This window comes from Eulemur rufifrons, chromosome 7 (genome assembly GCF_041146395.1).
Source record: "Eulemur rufifrons isolate Redbay chromosome 7, OSU_ERuf_1, whole genome shotgun sequence".
NCBI lineage: Eukaryota > Metazoa > Chordata > Mammalia > Primates > Lemuridae > Eulemur > Eulemur rufifrons.
The window spans coordinates 57256712-57279441 of NC_090989.1; the positions used below are offsets into that span (position 1 = coordinate 57256712).

General features: G+C 39.7%; 1 protein-coding gene across 6 annotated transcripts in view; it reads left to right on the plus strand.

The window, feature by feature from the left end:
• The window catches only part of SIDT1 (SID1 transmembrane family member 1), an 82280-nt gene that overhangs the window by 36017 nt on the left and 23533 nt on the right, over window positions 1-22730 (plus strand). For 3 of the 6 annotated variants that reach the window (XM_069472621.1, XM_069472622.1, XM_069472620.1), the window contains exons 5-10: window positions 906-1007; window positions 1631-1714; window positions 3298-3385; window positions 4800-4871; window positions 6035-6128; window positions 15064-15107. In XM_069472621.1, the coding sequence (XP_069328722.1) occupies window positions 906-1007; window positions 1631-1714; window positions 3298-3385; window positions 4800-4871; window positions 6035-6128; window positions 15064-15107 (484 nt within the window). Of the gene's footprint in view, window positions 1-905; window positions 1008-1630; window positions 1715-3230; window positions 3386-4799; window positions 4872-6034; window positions 6129-15063; window positions 15108-22730 lie in introns of all 6 variants that reach the window. The other 3 variants (XM_069472624.1, XM_069472626.1, XM_069472625.1) reach the window with 3 other exon arrangements.

Genomic DNA, 22730 nt, shown 5'->3' on the forward strand with positions numbered 1-22730 from the left:
TGGTTTCCTCAAAATATTTATCGTAAGCTTAACACAGCTTCTCAACCAGTTACTGTATTTGTAACTATTGGGCAGAATTCCCCTTTCCGCATCATTAGCAACATGTTTACAATTTAGAGTTCATACATTTTTCCAGTGGATTCATAATCTAAGTAGGTAAACCGTATAACCTCTTTCAATTAGAAATGTTTCCTTAGAAGGAACAGGATCAGCATTCAGAAAAAAAAAAGAAAGAAAGAAAGAAAAGAAAAAGAAATCTTTCCTGATTCTGGTGATATTTGAGAAATACTTTAAAAGATACTTCAGCCTGCCCAAAATTGTGAACATATTTCAAGGGACTATATGTAGGGCTTGATCTTTGAATCTAAATATCTTCTCAGTATATTCCAGCAAGCAAATAGACTCTTTAGCAAAAGATCTAGGGGAAGGATTGATCAAATGCAAATTCTCCCCTGTGAGAAGGCAGTTAAAATTCTTGAAGAACAGGCTTATCTGCTTTTCAACATGGAGCTTCATATTTCCCAATGACCACACAGAAGTAAATTTTGTCTCATGTTATATCCTGCATATCTCTAATTCAAAGGGGTGGGGGTGGTGTTTCTTAAGTGGGAAATGGATTGAAGTGTGGAAAAGTTTGGTTGAGAAGGAAATGGTCATACCATGGAAAAATGAAATGGCAACATTGAATGCAACGGCTACCTTGTCTTATCCATGGCTGTATTCCTAGTCTGGCACAGGGCCCTGCACAGAGCAGTTGTTATGCAATACATCTGAGATAAATGGCTGACTGAGTTAATTATTGGAGATTCACTGAGATTTACCTATGAACTTTGCCTCTAATAGTACAGGAATAATCCTATTCATGTGAAAATATTAACAAATGTCTTTCTTTTTCTTATTCTCAGTATTTTCTATACAAATTTCCCAAAGACGTGGACTCAGTTATCATTAAAGTGGTGTCTGAAATGGCTTATCCATGTTCTGTTGTCTCAGTCCAGAATATCATGGTGAGTGCTGAGAACCTGTCAACCTTCTAGCATGGAATATTGAACATTATATTAACATTATTCCAGAGCAAATGGAAGAGAGGGGTGGGAACCATGTTGCCCTTTTACTGTGTATCTCCCCCAAAACTGCCAAATACTAAGAGCAGTTTCTGTGAACACGGAGTGGGCAGTCCATGTTTGCAGACATTGATTTAGAGAGATAAAGAATAGTTGAGTTCTCCCCAAAATCAACAAAGAAGAGAAGGAAGAAGGGAGGGAGGGAGGATCATGACAAAAAGCAAACAAGACCAACTTGTGGGTTCCACAAGAAAAATAAAATAGAAACCTACTATTTGTTTTTAAATTTTTATTGTAACATTGGGTCCTTTCTGTCTCATGAGGTGTTAACAAAAAATGGGAAAAATGTTATACTCTTTAAGACAATCAGTTTATAATTCTCTTCAATATAAAGTGACTTACTTTAGAGGAGAAGGCACCCAGTTTTGGGAGGACTATTTAATGACTATTCTGGGGGAAAACTTTTCATGGTGATCCAGGTGAAAAGCCCTGACAGGACCTAGGTGTGGTATGACATTAGATGACATTAGGGATGCTTTCCTTTTTATCCCTCATGCATGCTACAGTGCCCGGTGTATGATCTTGACCACAATGTGGAATTTAATGGTGTCTATCAGTCCATGACCAAGAAAGCTGCCATCACGCTACAGGTGAGACATCACTTCCGTGGTCATTATTGTCAATGACAATGCTCAACTGATACTCAGTTTACCTTCTAGGCCAGCATCCCAAAGGGATGGCCATCCACTGTGTGCCTTGGATCTCCTTCCTTTCTGATTGGTTTAAAAACTAATATTATTATACTGTGCCTGAAAGGAAAGCCTGGGTAATGGTAGACAGTGCTACTCTGCCAGGTGCCCTCTTTCCCTTGGGGATTCTGGGGACCCCATGGTGCAAGGGGACATACATCTGGCAGACTACTTAAAGATGTAGGGCCAGAGATTCCAATCTACTCATTGGGACTGCTAATTTAGGGTGAAGTTTATCATATCCATTTAAAGCAATTCTAATCTGTACCAGTATCAGTAAGTAAAAGAAGACCTCAGCTCTGGACAGAATAGACAGGTATAAAGGAATATGAATCATATTTTTGTAACAATGTATCCTTTTGGTATTTGTGATTAAATGATTATTTCAGTGGTCATTCTTCAGCAAAAACATGCACACATCATGTCAGCATATTTGCAGAGGGATTCTGTCCCTGCCTTTGGGGTGATACTTACTTGAGTTACCTGCAACTTGACCTGTTCTTTGGGGTAAGGTGATACTGTTTATTGAAAACAAGTGAAGACTGAAGAAAGGTTAATTATAATTTAGACAGCAGACCTAAAAATTTCTATCAGTCAGGCTTTAATTTTTGAGGGCCTCAGATTTAATATCCCAAATATCTGCTCCTATTTTCAGAATTTATTTCTTCCTTAGCATTTCCAGCATTATGTGGTCCCAAATTAAAAAGGATGGTAAAACAACCATAGTAGGGAACTTCGGATTTTACATAATCCAGGACACTAAATTAATGAAGAGCAAAGCATATTAGCACATGTCTACCTTGGATGTGTTTGGCAATAAATTGTTACTTCTCTTTTGGGCCCATGCTTCAATCTTGGACCATTTTCTCAGTGATAGCAGAAATCTGGGGATAATTAAGAGAAAAGACAGTTGTAGAACTATAGTGGACCTTAAAGAGTATCTTGTCAACCACACTTCATCACGGATGAGAAAATGGGGACTCAGAGAAGCATCCTCAGAGAAAGTCAAAGCCAGGATGATAACTCAGATCTCCTGACTTGAGTCCTTTCCCTCCTTAACCTAAATTATTTATTTAACTACAAACTGAGTGATTTTTAGAAAGTTATTTGTCCCTCATGCATGCTACATTAGATTTTAAAATAAAAATTTAATGTATAGTATTAACTATTAGACACAGGTTGTTGACATACTATTTATATGGTGTCTGTTACAGTTCTAAGCACTCAAATGGGCAAAAACATATTGAAATCGGAACAGTGTATCTATTTACTTTAATTTCTTGGATATGACAATTATCTCATTACGGATAATCTGGAGTAGATCATGGGTATGTGAAAGTCCTTTCTAAGGAGTTAGAGGGCAGGGCTGAACTTTCCTTTCTTCTGTTTCCTCTTTCTCTCTGCCCCCTACCCCCAGGGACTTTCTCCCTTCTTCTTGCTATCTTTCTTACCTGCCTATCATAAGGTTGTTATGTCTTATGCAGAAGAAGGATTTTCCAGGAGAGCAGTTCTTTGTGGTGTTTGTGATAAAGCCTGAAGATTATGCCTGTGGAGGATCTTTCTTCATCCAGGGTAAGAGTTTGTGAGGAGTACTTAGCTATTTAGAAAAACTCAAGGGTGACTTTGTCTTCAAGGAAGGAAAGAAGGAAGAAAGGAAGGGAGGGAGGGAGGGAGGGAGGAAGGAAGAAAGGAAGGGAGGGAAGGGGGGAGGGAAAGAAAGAAGAAAGGAAGGGGAAGGGAAGGGAAGGGAAGGGAAGGGAAGGGAGAGGAGGGGAGGGGAGGAGAGAGGAGGGGAAGGAGAAGGGAAAGGGAAAGAAAGGAGGGAGGGAGGGAGGGATGGAAGGAAGGAAGAAAAGAAAGGAAGAAAGACCTGAAGGAAGGGAATGAAAGGGAAGCCAAAAGTTCATCTCTAGGTCCCATTAAGTAAGGGTCCCTCAGCAGTGACTTGGCAAGGCAGTGTGAGAGATACTTGAGAAAAAAACAAAAGGAAGAAAATAATACATCTAAAGATATTAGTGACACTACAAAATATCATTCAGTACATTTCATCTTTTCAGAGTCTTGTATTCCCTCACTCCATGTAAGTTCACTCAGTTAACCTGTTACAACAAATATTTGCTACCATGAAGTGATGACCTTACACAGAGGATCCAGGTTCATTTCCTAAGATCAGTTTGCTAGCTCAGCAGTAATGGAGCCACTTAGATTTATCAGTCGTCATCATTTCCACAAAGATGTCAAGGAAAATTCAGAGTTCTCCATTCCAGTTGCCCAAATTGTACCTTGTAAGATAGTAAGAAAGCCAAGTGTAAAACTTATCCCAATGATAAGGGGTTGTGTGAGCTCTTAGGGATAATTCATATAGTTATGGGTAACTACTCAGTAACTACCTTGGAAATGAAATAGGCTATTTATTGAAAACACAGACCACCAGCCACTGATGAACCATGTGTGTTCAACACAGAGGCTGTTTACTGTAGAGTGTAATATGGTTCCCTTGATATTTAGGTGAAATTTCAGCTAGTATGTTCTTTAATCTCTTAATTACATAGTTTTACCAATGTCCAATGTTCCTTGTAAACTACAAGCCCTTTGGTGACTACATAAGGGGAAAAAAACTCACTGTCTAGAAAAATGCAAACTAAAAGAAGAGGTAGCTTTCTATTTTTGTAGCTGTTTTCTTCAGATGTCTGTGGATGTCAGGGGCAGGGTCAATCCTTCTTCACTGGAGAAGGGAGCTACAATCTCACACGCATCAACTAGAGCTACCAAAGTGCACCCAAGCAAAGGCCAAATGGAGAGAGTCTTAACCAAAAGGGATATTAGGTTTAGGGGTTGGATTTTCCTCCAGTTCTTGCTAAAATAAGATTCTGCAGCCAGAGTTAATTCTGGAATTTTTTGAACAACTGTTCAAAAAAGAGGCCAAAAATCTAGTATCTGATTAACTGTTGACTTGTTCTTTTTTTTTTTTTTTTTTTTTAACCAGAAAAGGAGAACCAGACCTGGAATCTACAACGAGCAAAGAACCTTAAAGTAACCATTGTTCCTTCTATTAAAGGTCAGTGTTAGCTCTAGAAGGCTATGGAGAGATTCCTGTGTCAGGAAATCTATCATATAGTTTAATACTAATATCATCCTTCCAGAGAAAATCATCATGAGAAAACTAAAAGTATATTTACCTTAGGGATAGAAAAGAGAATCAGAGCATTTTGTTAAATCCCTTCCAAAAAAGAAAAGAAACTCCATTACGAAATTGTATACAAGCAGTCCTTCCCAGCTAGGAAGTCACCACTGTGAAAAGCAGCCACTCGTGGATAACGTTAGGGTGGAAAACTTAGTAGGTGCTCACAGCATGGGTGGAGAAAAATTTCTCACACAGAGATAAGGATATAAAAGTATAAAATTTATTTTATCTTCTCAGAAGGATAGAGAGAAAGAGTGAGAGTGGGAAAGAGAAAAGGGAAATAAAGGGAAAAAGAGAGAGGAATTGTGTGTTGAGGCACTCAAAAGAGAAGGGAGGCCCTTATGCAGAGGCCAAGAGGCTTGTCTGTTTTTATGGGGACAAAGAGAAAGGAAGAAAAAAGTGATTGCTGTCAGTTGATAACAGAAGCGGCTGTGTAGTGATTAGCAGGAAGCAGCAGCAAGACATCAGGTTGTCTGTCTTTCTGGTTTTTTCCTGCTCCTGGAAACTTGGTTATCTCTGAAGTGTAGTCAGGCTTATCGCTGGGGATGTGATCTCACCCCTGAGATATGGTTTTGGGCAGGAAACTGAGGCCTGGAGTTTGCACCCCTGCTGTCCCTCCAGGAGCTTCTCAGGAACTCCTGGAGGCTATAAGAGGAATTCTAAAAGACAGTGAGCTGGTGAATGTAAAAAGAAAGGTTTACATTTCCTTTCTGTCTATTGGGCTCTTTTCAGATGTTGTGAAGACAGAACCTTGCAGGGTGCCTGTCAGCTAGGGAGAGAGAGAGAGAGAGAGAGCGCGCGCGCACGAGCGAGCGAGCGAGCGCAGAGAGCTCATTTTTCTGTTATTTTGCTAGCAAGACTGACCCTCCTTTCAGATAATGCCAAGCGACCTCCAGGAGCATTGCTGCTCTGAATGAGAATTTCTTAGGACTTAAGAATGGGTGTGACAGAGATGGGCCCTTCAAGCTGTTCTGTCTCCAACACAGTCTTCTTTGCACCTGAGGACAACCTGACCAAAGTTGTTTCTCTCTTCTCAGGATCTGTTTATGTGAAATCCAGTCTCTTCAGTGTCTTCATCTTCCTGTCCTTCTACGTGGGATGTCTGCTCGTTGTGTTTGTTCATTGTGTGAGGTAAGTCAAAGATTTCCTTTGCCTGTCTCTGTGTGATGATTAGAGCACAGGCTGTAGAGCCATAGTCACTGGCTTCAAGTCGACCTCAGCCAGTATGTGACCTTGGGCAAGTCACTTAATTCTGTGTGCTTCAGTTTCCTCTTCTGTAAAACGAGATAACTTAGCTTATAGAATAGTCTATCACTACACTGTTTACATTAGTACGCACATAGTAAGTGCCAGTAGAGTGTTGGTTATTTTCATAGTCAATGAAACCAAAAAAAAAAAAGGGGGGGGGGCAACTTGCATATTTTTTAGACCAAAAAATACTCATTGTAAATCCTACAGGATGTAGGAAATGATCAGTTTTTCCTAACATGGAGGTTTAGAAAGAGCCTTAAACATTCTATCAAAAAGTAAATTTAATGGCTAAAATTAATCTTGAGGTACAATAAATAGTAGGAGTAATATGCTTTTATACCACTTTACCAGGTGCTTTCCTGCTATCTTAGCAACAATTTTGTAGTACATGTCCCTTGGGAGGAAAAAAGGGAGATAATTGTGCTGTAATGTGAGCAAGGAAATTTCCCTTTACAGGAGTTTAGAGCCCCTGATGAAAAGAGCACCTGGCTTTCCTTGCCTCTCACAGCAGGGCTGAACCTTGAGAATTCCATTCTTTGTTGTGCTCTCTTGTTTCACAACTACAAAAGAATGGCAGGAGGTTTACAGTAAACAAATGTTCTTTCTTGTCTTGAACATGTAAAGAAAACAAAGCCACATTAGGGCTTTGAGACTGTTAGGCAAGATTAACTCCATCTGTAGAAAGACCTTATGGCTACCTCAATGATACAACTACATGTCTTAATGATGCAGGGCTACCTCTGACTCAAAAATAACTCCCTTCTGTGACCTTTGTGAAGCTTTTGAGATGAGACACTGCTTTGGAAAACAATAGATGACTACTGGCCAAATCTGGGACAATTTGAGCACCAAAATTATTAAGAATAATGAATTATAAACCATTGGAAAAAATTGAAACTCATGACTCTGTATTCATAAAAGGAAAGACCTCAGATATACACCCAATGAATTCAACCAATTTACTGAAACAGGTTCCTTTGCTAAGGTAAAAGGAGCCCTTAGCAAATACTGGCAGTGGAAGGGAGGTCTCTTGCATATGGCGGAATGCCAAGGGCTGACTGGTAAATATGAAGGGAGTGCTGGAGTTGAAAAAAGTCATCATTTTGCAATCATCATATTTAAGACTGGACCAGGTTAAGAATCATCAATGGACGCTAAATCTCGGGGGAGAGATCTGATGATGATCAAGATGTTTATAAGGCCTTAAAGTGTATCCTCACAAACTGCTTAATAGTTGTAAGTAAAAAAACAGTAAATATACTGTGAAGAAATTGAACACATTGACTGGGTGATCAAAATTAATATCACCAAGGGAAAGATGAATATTGTGTGCCTCCAGATTGACACGCTGACAAGGATACAGCGTCACTGATGTGGCATTCCAGAAGTGCATATTTTGAATCTAATCATGTGGAAAAAGTAAGCAAACCCAAATGATAAACATTCTATTAAAATGTGTCATAAAAGACAAAGAAAGGCTATGAAAGTGTTCCAGGTTAACGGAGACTAAAGAGATGGGACAACTAAAGACAATACCTCATCTCAGACAGGCTCTAGTACTAAAAGGAAAACAGACTTCTAAAGGACATTATTGGGTTGCTTGACAAAATTGGAATACAGATAGATAGGACTATTACATCAATGTTAAATTTGTGGAATTTGATAACTGTATTGTGGTTATTTAAGAGAATATCTTTGTTCTTTCAAAATATTTAGAGATAAAAGTCCACAATGTATGCAACTTATTTTCAAATGGTCCAGAAAATGCATATTATAAATCTTGATACACATATTATATCTATATTATATATAGATTTATATATAGGAAGAGAGAGAGAATGATAAAAGCAAATGGGGTAGATGTTAACAATAGGTGTATCTAGGTAAAGGGTATACGGGTGTTCAACTTTCTATTCTTATTCTTGCAAGTTCTCTGTAAATTTGAAATTATTTTCAAATAAAAAGTGAAAAACAAAAACCTCAGGCTACAGGCAAATATTATACCTGGAAAGTATTTATATTAACTGATTAGCAGCTCAATTAATTTATAAGGTCATAGTCACTAATATTTAACAAGTACCTGCTCTGTGCCAGGCAGTGTGCTGAGCCCTCTAAGTAGATTATCTCCTCTGGGATGCCCCCAACAGTGGCTACAATTATTATCAACATGTGACAGTTAAAGAAATTGAGGCACAGAAGGATTAAGTAATTTGACCAAGAATTCACAGCCAGGAAATGAAGGAGCTAGGATTTGAACTCAGGCAGCCTGGACCCAGAGCCTTAGGTCTGAAGAGGCTGATCAAGATAGGTCTGGAGGGCCGGGCGCAGTGGCTCACGCCTGTAATCCTAGCACCCTGGGAGGCTGAGGCGGGTGGATCGCTCGAGGTCAGGAGTTCAAGACCAGCCTGAGCAAGAGTGAGACCCTGTGTCTACTAAAAAATAGAAAGAAATTATCTGGCCAACTAAAAATATATATAGAAAAAATTAGCTGGGCATGGTGGCACATGCCTGTAGTCCCAGCTACTCGGGAGGCTGAAGCAGTAGGATCACTTAAGCCCAGGAGTTTGAGGTTGCTGTGAGCTAGACTGACGCCACAGCACTCACTCTCGCCCGGGCAACAGAGTGAGACTCTGTCTCAAAAAAAAAAAAGAAGATAGGTCTGGAGTGGTCAGGGTATGTGAGGGAAGACCCCTGGCACCCTAGCAAGGATCTGATTGAAAAAGCATTCAAAATGCTTCCAATTTTGCCTAGGATGTGTTCCAATGTCATGGAAAAGAAGTTCCTGTCTTCTGCCTCTCATAAGAAGACTGTCTCTACTCCTGATGTTTTAGATTTTAGAAAACAGGATTACCCCTCTTTAGTTAGCTACTATGCATAATTAACATGTAAACAGACAAAAAAGTAAGTTAATAACTGCTTATTAATCTCTCTACAATTGTTGCTTAGCCAACTGAAGCAAGCACAGTTTTTGAAAGTTGTGGTATAAGACTATTGAAACTTCTAACTTGCAGATTATTTTGCTGCAGTCGAATGCACAGGCATAGGTTTTTTTTCCAAATATAGATAAACTGGAAATAGAAATCTGGAGACATGAGAACTATCTGGCATTCTAAATAGAGGAATAGACTGAAAAATGCTAATAGGAGAACTCGTCCTTTACTAAAAAAGCAAAATAACAAAGTTTTGCACAAAACCATACCAAGCCAGTTCTCTCAGCATAATGCCATTCACTTGACAAGTCCCCTGTACCTTATTATTAATACATATGGAATTTGTAGTACATGCTATGAGATCAGGATGGAAAACATGATAAGAGACATGGCCCCTACCCTCAAGGAGCTGAGAATCCCAAATGTCTTCATGCTGTATTGGCCTGAACTTAAACACTATTCCCTTCCTATCCCCAACCCCCAGTCCATTCAACACGTATTTATTAAGCCCCTTACAGTGAACGTGCAGGCTCTGGGCCAGGCACAGCGCATGTGTTCTTATTTGTTCTTCTCAACCACTCTGCCAGACATTGAATCCAAACTGTCCTCATCCTTGCCTTTGATTCTTGTACTAGTTATCCATTGCCACAATAATGCTACATTTCAAAAAGCCACAAAAAACTCCCGTGGCATACAGCAATAAATATTTAAGTTTGTATGAGTTTATGGGTCAGGTGGGTAGTTCTGCTAATCTGGGCTGGGCTCAGAGATCCCATCCGGGTGTGGTCATAGGGTGTGATCTGCTGGCAAGTCCGCTAGGAACTGGCTCTCCTAGGCTGGCCTCAGCTGCACTTGGTCTCTCCTCCTCCAGCAGGCCAGCCTGGGCTTATTTGTCTCTAAGAGAGATCGCAGAAGGGTGCAAGGCCCCCTTAAGATGTAGGTTCCAAAGTAGCACAGTATCACTTCTCCCTTATTTTATTGGCCAAAATAAGTCCTGCTGCCAGTCTAGATTCAAGAGATGAAGATGTAGACTCTACCTTTTGGTTGATTGAAGGTGTTAGATACAGATGAGGTGGGGCCGTTTTGCAATCAATTTAGAACAGTTCTCATTTGCTATTGTTCCCATTAGTCACTGGATACTGCCTGCCTCATCCTAGCTTTGTAAATCATTTAACTCCTCTAATGAAGAGTTCTTATCAGTTCCCAAACCTAGTGCAAATGTGGGTAAAACCCATTAATACAAACACATAATCCAAACACGTCATCTTCTGTGAGTCCATATAATCGTTTGCCACTCAATAGCACTAAATTTTTTAAAAAGAAACTTCACCTCAGCCTCATTTGCCAGCTAGAAGACTCAGGACAAATCATAACTACTCTCCTTTTTTCTTTTCTTTTTTTGTTTTTTCTTTTATCTACTCTCCTTAATGATATGCTTTGCTCATTCAACAAATATTTAGTTATCATCTCCTATGTGCCAGCCGTGTCCTAGAGGTTGGCGATACAGTAGTGAACAAAGCAGCCTAGATCCCACTCTGATAGAGCTTACATTGTAAAGGGGAGAAACATACAAGGAAGTAAGCATTTAATAAAGAAAATCATTCCAGCTATTGGCAAGAGGAAAATAAACTCAGTGGTGTGTGAGACAATGATTGGATTGGGGAAGCTACTTTGGATTTGATTTGGTCAGCAGGGAAGCCCTCTCAGAACCAGGACCCAAATGGCAAGGAGCCAGCCACTTAAGGATGCAGGGAGAGAGTGGCCCAGGCAGAGAACAAGAGCAAAGGCCCTGAGGCAGGGATAAGTTTGGTGTGGCCGGGAACAAAAGAGGCATAAAGAGAAGTTCTTCCACCAAACATACCGGGATCAGGGTCTGCAACTTCTAGGGTCTCCATCTGGAACTAAATAAGAGCATGTACCAAAACATGAGCATGTCTGGCCCCCAACTTTGCTCCCCTACCCCTCCAACCTCATTCTGGGAGAAGAGGGCAATTCACCTTTTAATTTTTGACAGATATTCCCAAATAATATACCTGGTTTGTTTATAACAGCTTTATTGAGATACAATTCATAGAACATAAAAGTTACCCCTTTGAAGTGTACAATTCAGTGATTTTTAGTATACACAGTTGCACAACCGTCACCACTATTTAAATCAGAATATTTTCATCACTCCAAAAAGAAATCATGAGTTCAACAAGACTGTAAGATACAAGATCAATATACAAAAATCAGTTGTATTTAAATACACCAACAATGAACAATTAAAAATGAAATTAAGAAAATAATTCCATTTAAAAAAGCATCAAAAAATTCCAGCCTGAGCAAGAGCGAGACCCTGTCTCTACTAAAAAAATAGAAAGAAATTAGCTGGACAACTAAAAATATATATAAAAAATTAGCTGGGCATAGTGGCACATGCCTGTAGTCCCAGCTACTCGGGAAGCTGAGGGAGCAGGATTGCTTGAGCCCAGGAGTTTGAGGTTGCTGTGACCTAGGATGATGCCACAGCACTCTAGCCCAGGCAACAGAGTGAGACTCTGTCTCAAAAAAGAAAAAAAAAAAGCATCAAAAATAATAAAATACTTAGGAGTAAACTAAGTGTAAGATTTGTACATTGAAAACTACAAAATAGCATTGAAAGAAATTAAAGAAGACCTAAATAAATAAAAAGATATCTCGTGCTCATGGATTGGAAGATTTAATATTGTTAAGATGGTATAATAGACAGATGTCCATGTTTTAATTTTTAGAACCTGTGAATATGTTACCTTACATGTCAAAAGGAACCTTGTAGGTGTGATAAAGTTGTGGAGATTATCTTGGATTATCCACATGGGCCTAATATTAATATAATCACAAGGATCCTTATAAGGGAGACAAGAAGGTCAAAGGGAGAAGGAGATCTGAGATGCGGCAAAGCAGAGGTTGGAATAATGTACTTTGGAGATGGAGGAAGGGGCCATGAGTCAAGAAACACCTCTAGAAGCTTGAGAAGGCAAGGAAATTGGTACAGGAAGAATACAGCCCTGGGTCACCCTGATTTTAGCCACATAAGACACATTTTACTATTATGACATCCAGAACTATAAGATAATAAATTTGTGTTGGTTTAAGCTACTAAATTTGTGATAGTTTGGTACAGCAGCAATAGGAAACTAATATACACAGGAATACTCCCTAAATTGATTTACAGATTCAACACACTTGCTATTAAAGTCCCCGCTGGCCTTTTTTACAGAAATTGACAAACTGATTTTAAAATTCATATGGAAGTGCAAGGGTCCATATGAAAAGAAAAGAAAAACATTGGAGCACTTACACTTTCTAATATGAAAACTTATTACAAATCAAGACTCTGGTGCTGACATAAAGATGGGTGTATACCTACATGATGAGTGCATTGTGCTCTGTCTGGGGAATGGACACGCTTGAAGCTCTGACTTGGGGGGATGGGCGGGACATGGGCAATATATATAACCTGAACTTTTGTACCCCCATAATAAGCTGAAATAAATAAACAAAAAAAAGAAAGAAAGACATATAGATCAATAAATAGAATTGTGAGTTCAGAAAGAAACCTTTATGTTTATGGTCAGTCAATTTTCAACAAGGATACCAAGACAATTCAATGAAGAAAGGATATTCTTTTCAACAAATGGTGCTAAAACAACTAGATATCCACATGAAAAAGAATGATATTTCTTTCTACACAACGTATACAAAAATTAACTCAAAATGGATAGAAGACATAAGTATGAGAGTCAAAACTATAAAACTCTTAGAAGAAAATACAGGTGTGTAAATCTTCATAACCTTGGATTAGGTAATAGTTTCTTAGACACCAAAAGCACAAGTAACAAAAGAAAAAGATAGATAAATTGACCTTCCTAAAAATGAAAACTTTTGTGGATTTTTTTTTTGGGGGGGGGGGGTTGTTTTGTTTTGTTTTTGAGACAGAGTCTGTCTCTGTTGCCTGGACTGGAGTACAGTGGTGTCTTCACAGCTCAGTGTAACCTCCAACTCCAGGGCTCAAATGATCCTCCTGCCTCAATCTCCTGAGTAGCTGGGACCACAGGCATGTACCAACATGCATGGCTAATTTTTTCTAACTTTTGTAGAGACAGAGTCTAGCTATGTTGTTTAGGCTGGTCTTGAACTGGCCTCAAGTGATCCTCCCACCTTAGCCTCCCAAAGTGCTAGGATTACAGTCATGAACCACCATGTGCAGCCAACTTTTTTGTTTTGAAAAACACTATCACAGAAGTGAAAATACAACCCACAAAATGGGAGGGAAATGTTTGCAAACTGTATACTTTGTGAGAGTCTAGTGTCCAGACTATATAAAGAATTCTTACAACTCAATGATAAAAAGACAACCCCATTTAAAAATGGGCAAAGGACATAAATAGATATTTCTCCAAAGAAGATATACAAATGGATATTTCTCCAAAGAAGATATACAAATGGCCAATAGGCATATGAAAAGATGTTCAACATAATTAGTCATTAAGGAAATACAAATCAAAACTACAATGAGTCTAGGTGCAGTGGCTCCTGCCTGTAATCCTAGCACTTTGGGAGGCTGAGCTGGGAGCCTCCCTTGAGGCCAGGAGTTTGAGACCAGCCTGTGCAAGAGCAAGACCCTGTCTCTACTAAAAATAGAAAAATTAGCCAGGCATCATGGCATGCACCTATACTCCCAGCTACTCATCAGGCTGAGGCAGGAGGATCTTTTGAGCCCAGGAGTTTGGAGGTTGCATGAGCTACAACGACCAATGATACCACTGCACTCTACCCAGGGTGACAGAGCAAGACTCTGTCTCAAAAACAACAACAACAACAACAACAACAACACTGCAATGAAATGTCACATTCACTAGGATGGCTATAATAAATTTTTAAATGAAAAATAACAAGAGTTGGCAAGGATATGGAGAAATTGAAACCCTCATACATTACTGGTGGAAATGTAAAATAGTTCTTGCTGTGTAGCCACTGTGAAAAACAGTTTGGAAAAAAAACTTAAGCGTAGAGTTACCCCATGCCCAGCAATTCTACTCCTAAGTATAAACCCAGGAGCTCTGAATACACATTTCCACACAAAAACTTTTACAAATGTTCACAGCAGTATTATTCATGATAGCCAAAAAAGTGGAAACAGCCAAAATATCCATCAAGTGCAAATAAATAAATGAAATGTGCTATATACATTTCGTTGGAATATTTTTCAGCCGTGAAAAGATTGAAGTACTGATACACACTACACCATAAAGGACCCTTAAAACGTTACCCAAAGTGAAAGAAGTCAGACACAAAAGCTCACATATGGCAAAAGTTCACATATAGTATGATTCCATTTATATGAAATGTCCAGAATAGGCAAATTTATGGAGACAGACAGTAGATTAGTGGTTGCCAGGGGCTGGGGGAGTGGGGACCGGGGAGTGAGTGCTACCGGGTTTGGGATTTCTTCTGGGAATGATGAAAATATTCTGGAATTAGGCAGTGGTGGTAGTTGTTCAACTTTGTGAACATACTAAAACTCGCTGATCTGTGCACTTTAAAGGGTGAGTTTTATGGCATGTGAATGATATCTGAAACCTGACGGATGAATGAGTGATGCATATGCCTGGGAGTGGAATTGCTGGGCCATATGGCAACTCTATGTTTAACTTTTTGAGGAACTGCCAAACTGTTTTCCAAAGTGACTGCACCATTTTCCATTCCCACCAGCAGCAATGTGTTAGGGTTCCAATTTCTCCCCATCCAAAAATGTAAGAGATACTAGAAGACAAATCTGCCACAGAGTCTATAGGGAACACATAAATGTAAAATGCTGAGGTTTCGCTGCCTTAAGAGTATGTATATGTGCTTGTTTGCAGGTTTCAGAGAAAATCCATCGATGGAAGCTTTGGTTCCAATGATGGTAAGAAAAATCCCCGGTTTCAATTCAAAATGATGTCAAATACCATGGTGACGTCCCAGTTGGTGCTGGTCTTGTCTCTCTGCCTTTTGCAATTTAAAAACACTTCCTTGATTTCTATGCCACAGAGTAGTCTAATCTGCAATCTTTCTATAGAAAGCAGAGCTAGTGAGAACCAATTTTATAATGGATAATTATCGCGATGTGGAGCTCACAATAAAAACCTTTACTTGGAGTGTCCCTTGTAGTCATCCACAGACCGTTTGCCAGCCATTCATCTTTTTTAAAAGTTTAATTGTTTCTAGGACATAATTGTTCATCCTGATCTTATCCCAAAGCTGATTTGTGAACAATAAGAAGAACTTATTATGCCAACTCTAATACAGAATTTACTTTTCCCAAACTGAGATAGAGTCTTTTTTAATTTAAGTATCTAGAAAATGGAAATATTTGAGACTAGCAAGTATAGTAAAAAGTATAATAACTTTAGGGAATCCAGAGTAATCAAATCTCCAACCATTGTAATATTTCCTTTCTTCTACTCTGAGAGTTTGAACAAAGGAATTCAATTGCCTGATCTTTTTAACAAAACTTAAAAAATTTAAATGTTCTCACTTTCGAAAAGTCTAAATCAGCATGAGTTAATCAGTGCTCATAAGCTATTTGGCATAGAGTGAGAATTTGGAAAAGGAATGATGAAGTGGGACTTGATTTTTAAGTCACCCGTAGCAGATGTTTAGTTTTATGTTTTCCACACTGAAATGAGTGCACAGAATCTTAGAAAGATGTAAACTCACTCCCTAGCCCCCTCCAGCAGGAACATTTCTCCTTTTGTTGGAGAGCTTGCTTTATTTTTTACATTCAACTTCCTTAATGTCAGCATGTCTATTTTTCCAGCCACCCAAGCACTTTGTTTTAATAAACATTCAGCTGCCAATATAAAAGACTGTAAAAGAACACCTGCTCCCATGGCTTTAAAATGCTAAGTGCTCCTTTCCCTTTTAGTCATAAAATGCTTAAAAGAATTTGTATTCTTTCTGGATCTCATCTGTTTTCCTACAGTGCTCCCAGGTTTTGTTATTACTTTAGGCCTAGTTGAACTTAGGCCCAAATTCAATTGGTTGGATCCCACTAGGTACACTCTCAATGGTGGCCTGTTATATTTTATTGTATGAGTGAAGTCTTTTTATTATTATAATAATAACTAAAGGAATTCCAGGTTCAGAAAGGTTTCCTGAACATTGAACCATAAGTAGACAGAGCTGGGACTTAAGCCACATCATAGTTCAAGGTCAGAAAGCCTCTGAAAATTAGCTAAGAGCTAGAGGCACCCTTCAGATGGCAAGCAGGAATAAGTGAGTGACCAAAAACAGTAAAGATGTGTCATTAAGGCCAGGCGTGGTGGCTCACGCCTGTAATCCTAGCACTCTGGGAGGCTGAGGGTGGTGGATTGCTCGAGGTCAGGAGTTCAAGACCAGCCTGAGCAAGAGTGAGACCCCATCTCTACTAAAAATAGAAAGAAATTATCTGGCCAACTAAAATATATAGAGAAAAAATTAGCTGGGCATGGTGGCGCATGCCTGTAGTCCCAGCTACTTGGGAGGCTGAGGCAGTAGGATCACTTAAGCCCAGGAGTTTGAGGTTGCTGTGAGCTAGGCTGACGCCATGGCACTCACTCTAGCCCGGGCAACAAAGCAAGACTCTGTCTCAAAAAAAAAAAAAAGATGTGTCATTAAGATTCATGTAGCTGCAAGTAATAACAATAGCAAAAACAATAAAATATATCTCAAACATGCTTAATCAATAAAAAGGCTCCTATCCCCGGAAGTCGAGCAGAGGGGTGGACTTCAGGATCAACTGGATCCAGTGGATCTGGTCCATTTCCCTGCCATTCTCTTGGCTCCAGTTTACCCCCCCCCCCACCCCCGGGCTGGAGAGGAGATGGGTTGAGGCTCACACTCTCACCTGACAACTTCAGAGGGAAGCACTTTTTCCAAAGCCCCCAACAACTTATCTTCACGTTTCATTGGCCTAGAGTGGATCATATATTTATTGTTAAACTAGTCACTGAAAAGGAATAGATTTACCTACACATCAAACTTAAACTTTTAAAATTAGGGTGAGGTCCTCTTTCTCTGAGACCAGGGTTTCTCAAACTCAATATTATTGACATCACAAGCCAGATAGTTCCTTGCTGTTGGGGACTATTCTGTACATTACAGGATGTTTAATAGCATCCTTCACCTGTACCCACTATATTCCAGTAGTACACTCCCTCCTTGTGACAGCTAAAAATGCCTCCAGACATCACCAAATGTCTGACAAGACTGTCCCCTCTCCTCCTTCTGCTTGAGAACTACTGACCAACACAGCAGCTGCCAGGCACAAGTGAGGATAACTGAACAAAATGCCAGCTTGGATAGGAAGTAGGGAACAGGAACGCTCACACAAAGGGCTTTGAAATAGGAGGAAAATAAGGAAATTTTGCAATGCAGAAAGGCCACAGGGAAAGATGGCACTACCTCCATTGGTGACCACTAGCGAGCCAAGACCTGGATGCTTAAAATAAGAGCGGAAGACAAGCTCTGCCCAAGGGAAGTACCAGTTAGTGACTTTTTTAAGCATTTCCAACATAGCATTGAGAAATCAGCCAGGAGCAAGAGACAAAGGCAAGTGGGGACCATATCTGAACGCTAATGTGAGACATCCAGGGGAGGAACCTTTGGAGAGGAGCAAGGACACGGAAATGTCTTTTCCTCCCAAGGCCAGGTTCAGGGTATCTGTGTGGCACAGGAAGTTAAATGGAGCTCAGAGCTACAGGAAATGCCCTGGAATTGTGTCCAGAGAAAATGGTAGAAGCAGCTTCGGAAAGGGGAAGGGGATCCCACTGGACTTCTCATGTTGTCTGCCCACATCATTGTGGAGCTAGACATCTAAATAACTTGGCCTAACACTTTCACATTAGGTATGACTGGGGTGGAGGACACAGAACCAGGTCCTGTGAGTTGCCCAGGTGGCTGCAGCTCAGTTCTAGTCAGGTAGTGATAGGAAGGCTGCACTACAGAAATCTGGAGGCTACTCTGCATTTTGTTTTCTTTGGTATGCCTGCAGTTCTTTAGTTAATTTGTGTTTGAAAAATGTCAATGTTGGCTCCAATTATATTGAAAAGCAAAAGGATTTTTTTTACACTTCATGGGATGAAGAAGGAGCTAAGACCCTGGAGCCTGGGTAAGAGGGAAATAGAGTTGGTAAAGAGCTGCTCCAGAGGCCTTGAAGGTATTTTTTACTGTGGATTGAATGACTGGACACTGCATCCTCCAATCATTACTTAATCCTTAAGACAGGGCCTCTGTGATCACCTGAAGTGTACTAGAAAGACTGTGCTCTGAAAACATTTCCCCCACTTGCTCTATCAGCAGAGAAACCCTGCATTTCACACCATTGTTAAAGAGCCTCTTCAGAAAGTCGGCTACCAACTGGGAAGGAATTCTAATGAGCCCTCCCCCACAGGCCTCTGGGACCACATGAGCTGCCACCATGAACCTGGGGCGCAGCGTGAAAGGAGATTTCTTCCTCACGTGAGAGAGCTTGACAAGCCTGACAAGTTTGTAGATCTAAGAACCAAATGGCCAGCCCAGTCCTTCCCTGGAGAGAGCTGTGACTGAATCAGCCTCTTAGCAAGGAGCAGGGTCCAGTGGGAAGAAGACAAAGAGTATGCTGGTTTGGAGGACGCTGGGAACACAGGCGATCATCAGGCTTTGTGGCAAGGGCTCTCAATTCTGCTCCTGCGTTTCTACTCTTCTTTTTCCAAATTTCTTTGACTTTTCTTGCCCAGTTTTTTTTTCCCCTAGAGGAATTTTACTTTTACATTTCTCTACAAAGATGAATGATTTTCTTCGCTTTCTCCTCAACTTTTGAAACAAAGCACGAGACTAGCTGGGGTAGGTAGCCAACTGGCATCAAAATAAAATGTCATGGCAGCCAGTACACATCATTTCTGACTCCCTCTTCAGCTTCCAACCTCCTGAGTCTTTAGAGACATAAGGGGGCCAGAACAACTATAAATATGAAGTCCCTGAAAGTTGCAAGCATGCTCAGAATGAAATGAAATTTTTCTCCTCATGTATAACACAAAAAGCAAGTGTGCAAGCCTATCCTGTTCTATGTTAGTGAAGTAGACAGATGGCAAGGGTCTCATGCTCAGAGAAAAACACACCAAAACAAGTTTCCTTATTAAGATGAGATCATTCACAATCTTATATGTCTGCTATTCCCAGCCAGAACATCTTGATCTGCCCTATAAACTGATAGCTTGCGTTTAATTCTGCTTTCTAAATACTATACAGTTAAATAAAGATATGGCTTGCCTTCCGAGACCATACTTGAAATTTGGAAGGGAAATGCTTTAGTTTTTGCATTCTTAAAGAGGCCCGAGACATAAGCATAACTAACAGAATACTGTTATCCCATGTTGGCCAATCTCATATTTAAGTTGTGCATATAAAATTCCACAGAGTTAAAACATTTTTGGGTGCTGGCAATGGTATTGCACATGAAAATCTTGGTGCTCCTGTCCATCACAGAACCCATGGCATTGCAGTTGCCTCAAAGTCAACAGGGCCAGCAAAAACACCCAAACGAGATCATGCTCAGTTATGAGCCAGAGCAGAGTCCAGAAGTCAGCAATTCCTCAAGTCTGAGCAGACCTACACAGCTGGTTTTGTCTTTTCAATGGAGTTGTCACCTAACAAAACAGTGATTGTTTTTGTTTGTTCACTCACTTTGATTTTAGTTTTTCTTTTTGTTCTCCTTTTGATTACACACATGCAAAACATTGGCTCCCAGGAAACCGTTTCGACAATCTCCTGCCACAACTGAATTCAAGCATTGTCCTACACACACTTCTAATTCCCATATCAGAGGGCTTCCAGTAACACCAAAATGCCAAAAATTTTGGGTTTTAGGATTTTAGTGTCATTTGTTATTTACTATTTGCATGCTTAATAATTTTCTAGATTGCATTTTAGACAAAAGACATATAGGTTAATGGTTGAAAATAAGGAGCTTAAGCTTAAAAAGAGAAAATGTGAAAGATACTGAGGGAAATGTAAAAGACTACCACATCACCTAGGAACGAGACCAACACAGGGGTTACCTGAGACTCCACAATGAACTAAACTGAACGAAGATGCAGCATGACCCTATTCCAGGGGGGAATCATGGGCAAGCAACCAATCTAAAACTCAAAAGTTGTGCTTACTTTTTAAAAATATGAGTTTATTAAAATGGAGATGCAAGTGAGCTTCAACCTCCTTGTCTCTTTTGACATATATTCTTAAGCACTACATGAAAGTAACACATTTATTACCAATTATTCATATTTTGAAGGAAAATCTCTGTATTTCAACTAAGAAGGTAAGTTTGTGGCATACATACACAATGGAATATTACTCAGCCTTTAAAAAGGAAATACAGCCATTTGCAACAACATGTCCTCCATGGATGAACTTGGAAGACATCATGTTAAATGAAATACACCAGACACAGAAAGAAAAGCACTGTATGATCTCACTTATATGAGGAATCTAAAAAATAGCCAAACACAGAGAAACAGAAAGTAGAACAGTGGATAACCAGGGACAGGGAGGGAGAGCAAATAAGAAGGTGTAGGTCAAAGGATGCAAACTTGCAGTTATATAGGGTAAGTCTAGAGATCTAGTGTACCATAGGAGGACTGTAGTTTAAAATATTGTATTCTATACTGAAGATTTGCTAAGAGAGTAGATTTTAGGTACTCTTCCAACAACAAGACAGACGTAACTGTGAAAGGTGATGGACATACTTAAGAGTCTGACAGTTAACTGTTTGTTTGCCTTAAATTTGGATGAAAAGCATAAATGGTGTTTATACCATGTTACATATTTATGGGTTAGCCCAAGAAAGGCCCAGGGAACACCTAATCTCTCTAAATAATAAGAGATATATCAAAAGATCTCCAAGCCTAGTAACAATACTGGGGAGTATGCTTTCTGGGGACCAAAGTGTGCATTCTGAAGGCCAAGGTTTACATTCTGAGGAACAGCCCAAGAACACTGCGTTAGCCAAAGGCCTTGCTGTCCAGCTGAGCCAACTCTTGGCGAAGCTACCAAAAGGAGAAAGAAAATTAGTCCACAAGGCCATCATGTTTGTCTCTCATCATTTGGCTAAAACTTTTTAATCTAGGATTTAATTTTTCTTCATGGAGGAAATTACTGGCTATACAAAGAATATAAAAGCATGATAAAGCCTACAAGGTTGGCTTGCAAAACTGAATATTTTTACTGCCCTCCAATGGAAATGAAGTTTGAGAGCTGGAGAAAGAGAGTTGACTATGACAACCTGGGAATTTTTGGAGGCTTTGGTTCTTTTGCTTGTGTTTAGCACTGTAACTTTACCATAAACTGCGATGAACTCTGTTTTCAATGAAGAAACAAAAGTATATTTACAGTGAGGACATTTTAGAATATCCTCAGTTGTATTTCCTCACTGAAAATATATTTCCCTGCAATAGTACAAGATACTGACCGGTTAGCTCACAGACTTTTTGTCTGTCATGTGATATGGGCAATCTCATGTCTCAGAAAGAAGAATTTATTGAAATTCCCACCAGCCTGACAATATCCCAGATCCTTAGCAAAGCTGAGAAGGCAGTGAAGAAATGAAATGCATTTGCATAGATGAGTGCGGCTTTTAGAAATGTTGTGGCGCTAAATCAGAGTCAGAGAAACTGCCTAGACACCTGCTAATGTATGATTTCTGCTCCCTTTGTTCAGTTTGGCTTAATTCTTAGAAATGGATAAACCCAATGGATTAGCATCTTGCCTAATAACCAGTAAGAAGACTGGGAGGTATTTTTCTCTGAAGTTTGTGGTGGGATGGCTCCAGAGACACCCCCAGACTCTCAGAGCAATGAGTTCACTCTCTCTGTTACAAGGAGTACTTCATTGGAAAAGCTTGAGGAATATTTTCTTAGCGTCTACTTTTCTCTCAATGCCAACAAGCAGCTGGCAACAGATACATCCATTCTACTTCCTAAATATCCCTCCAAATAACCCATCTTCCTCCACATCCTTACTTCATATTGTCATCATTTATTGCTCCAGTGAGTACAGTAACTTTCTTCCTATCTGGGCTGCCTGCCTATAGGTAGGGTATTGCTAAATGCTATAACAAATAAACTTCCAAATTACAGTGGCTTGATAATTGGAGTTTTATCACTGCTGTTTTTGTGCAATGGTGGCTTCCCTAACAGTAATTCCAAGCCCTTTATTCTTGTGATTCTGCAATACTGTCAGGAAAGAATCAGCTAGTTCTTTTTTATAAAGAGCCAAATAGTAAACATGTTAGACTTCTTGGGCCCTGCAGGCTGTTGCACCTACTCAGTTGTGCCAGTATAGCACAAAAGCAGCCACAGACTTACTCAGATGAGTGTGGCTGTGTTTCAATAGAACTCTACATATGAATACTGAAATTTGAATTTCATATGATTTTCACCTGTCACAAAATAGTATTCTTCTTTTTATTCTTTTCCCCAACCATTTAAAAATTTTAAAAACAGCTGGGCTTGGTGGTTGGCACCTGTAGTCC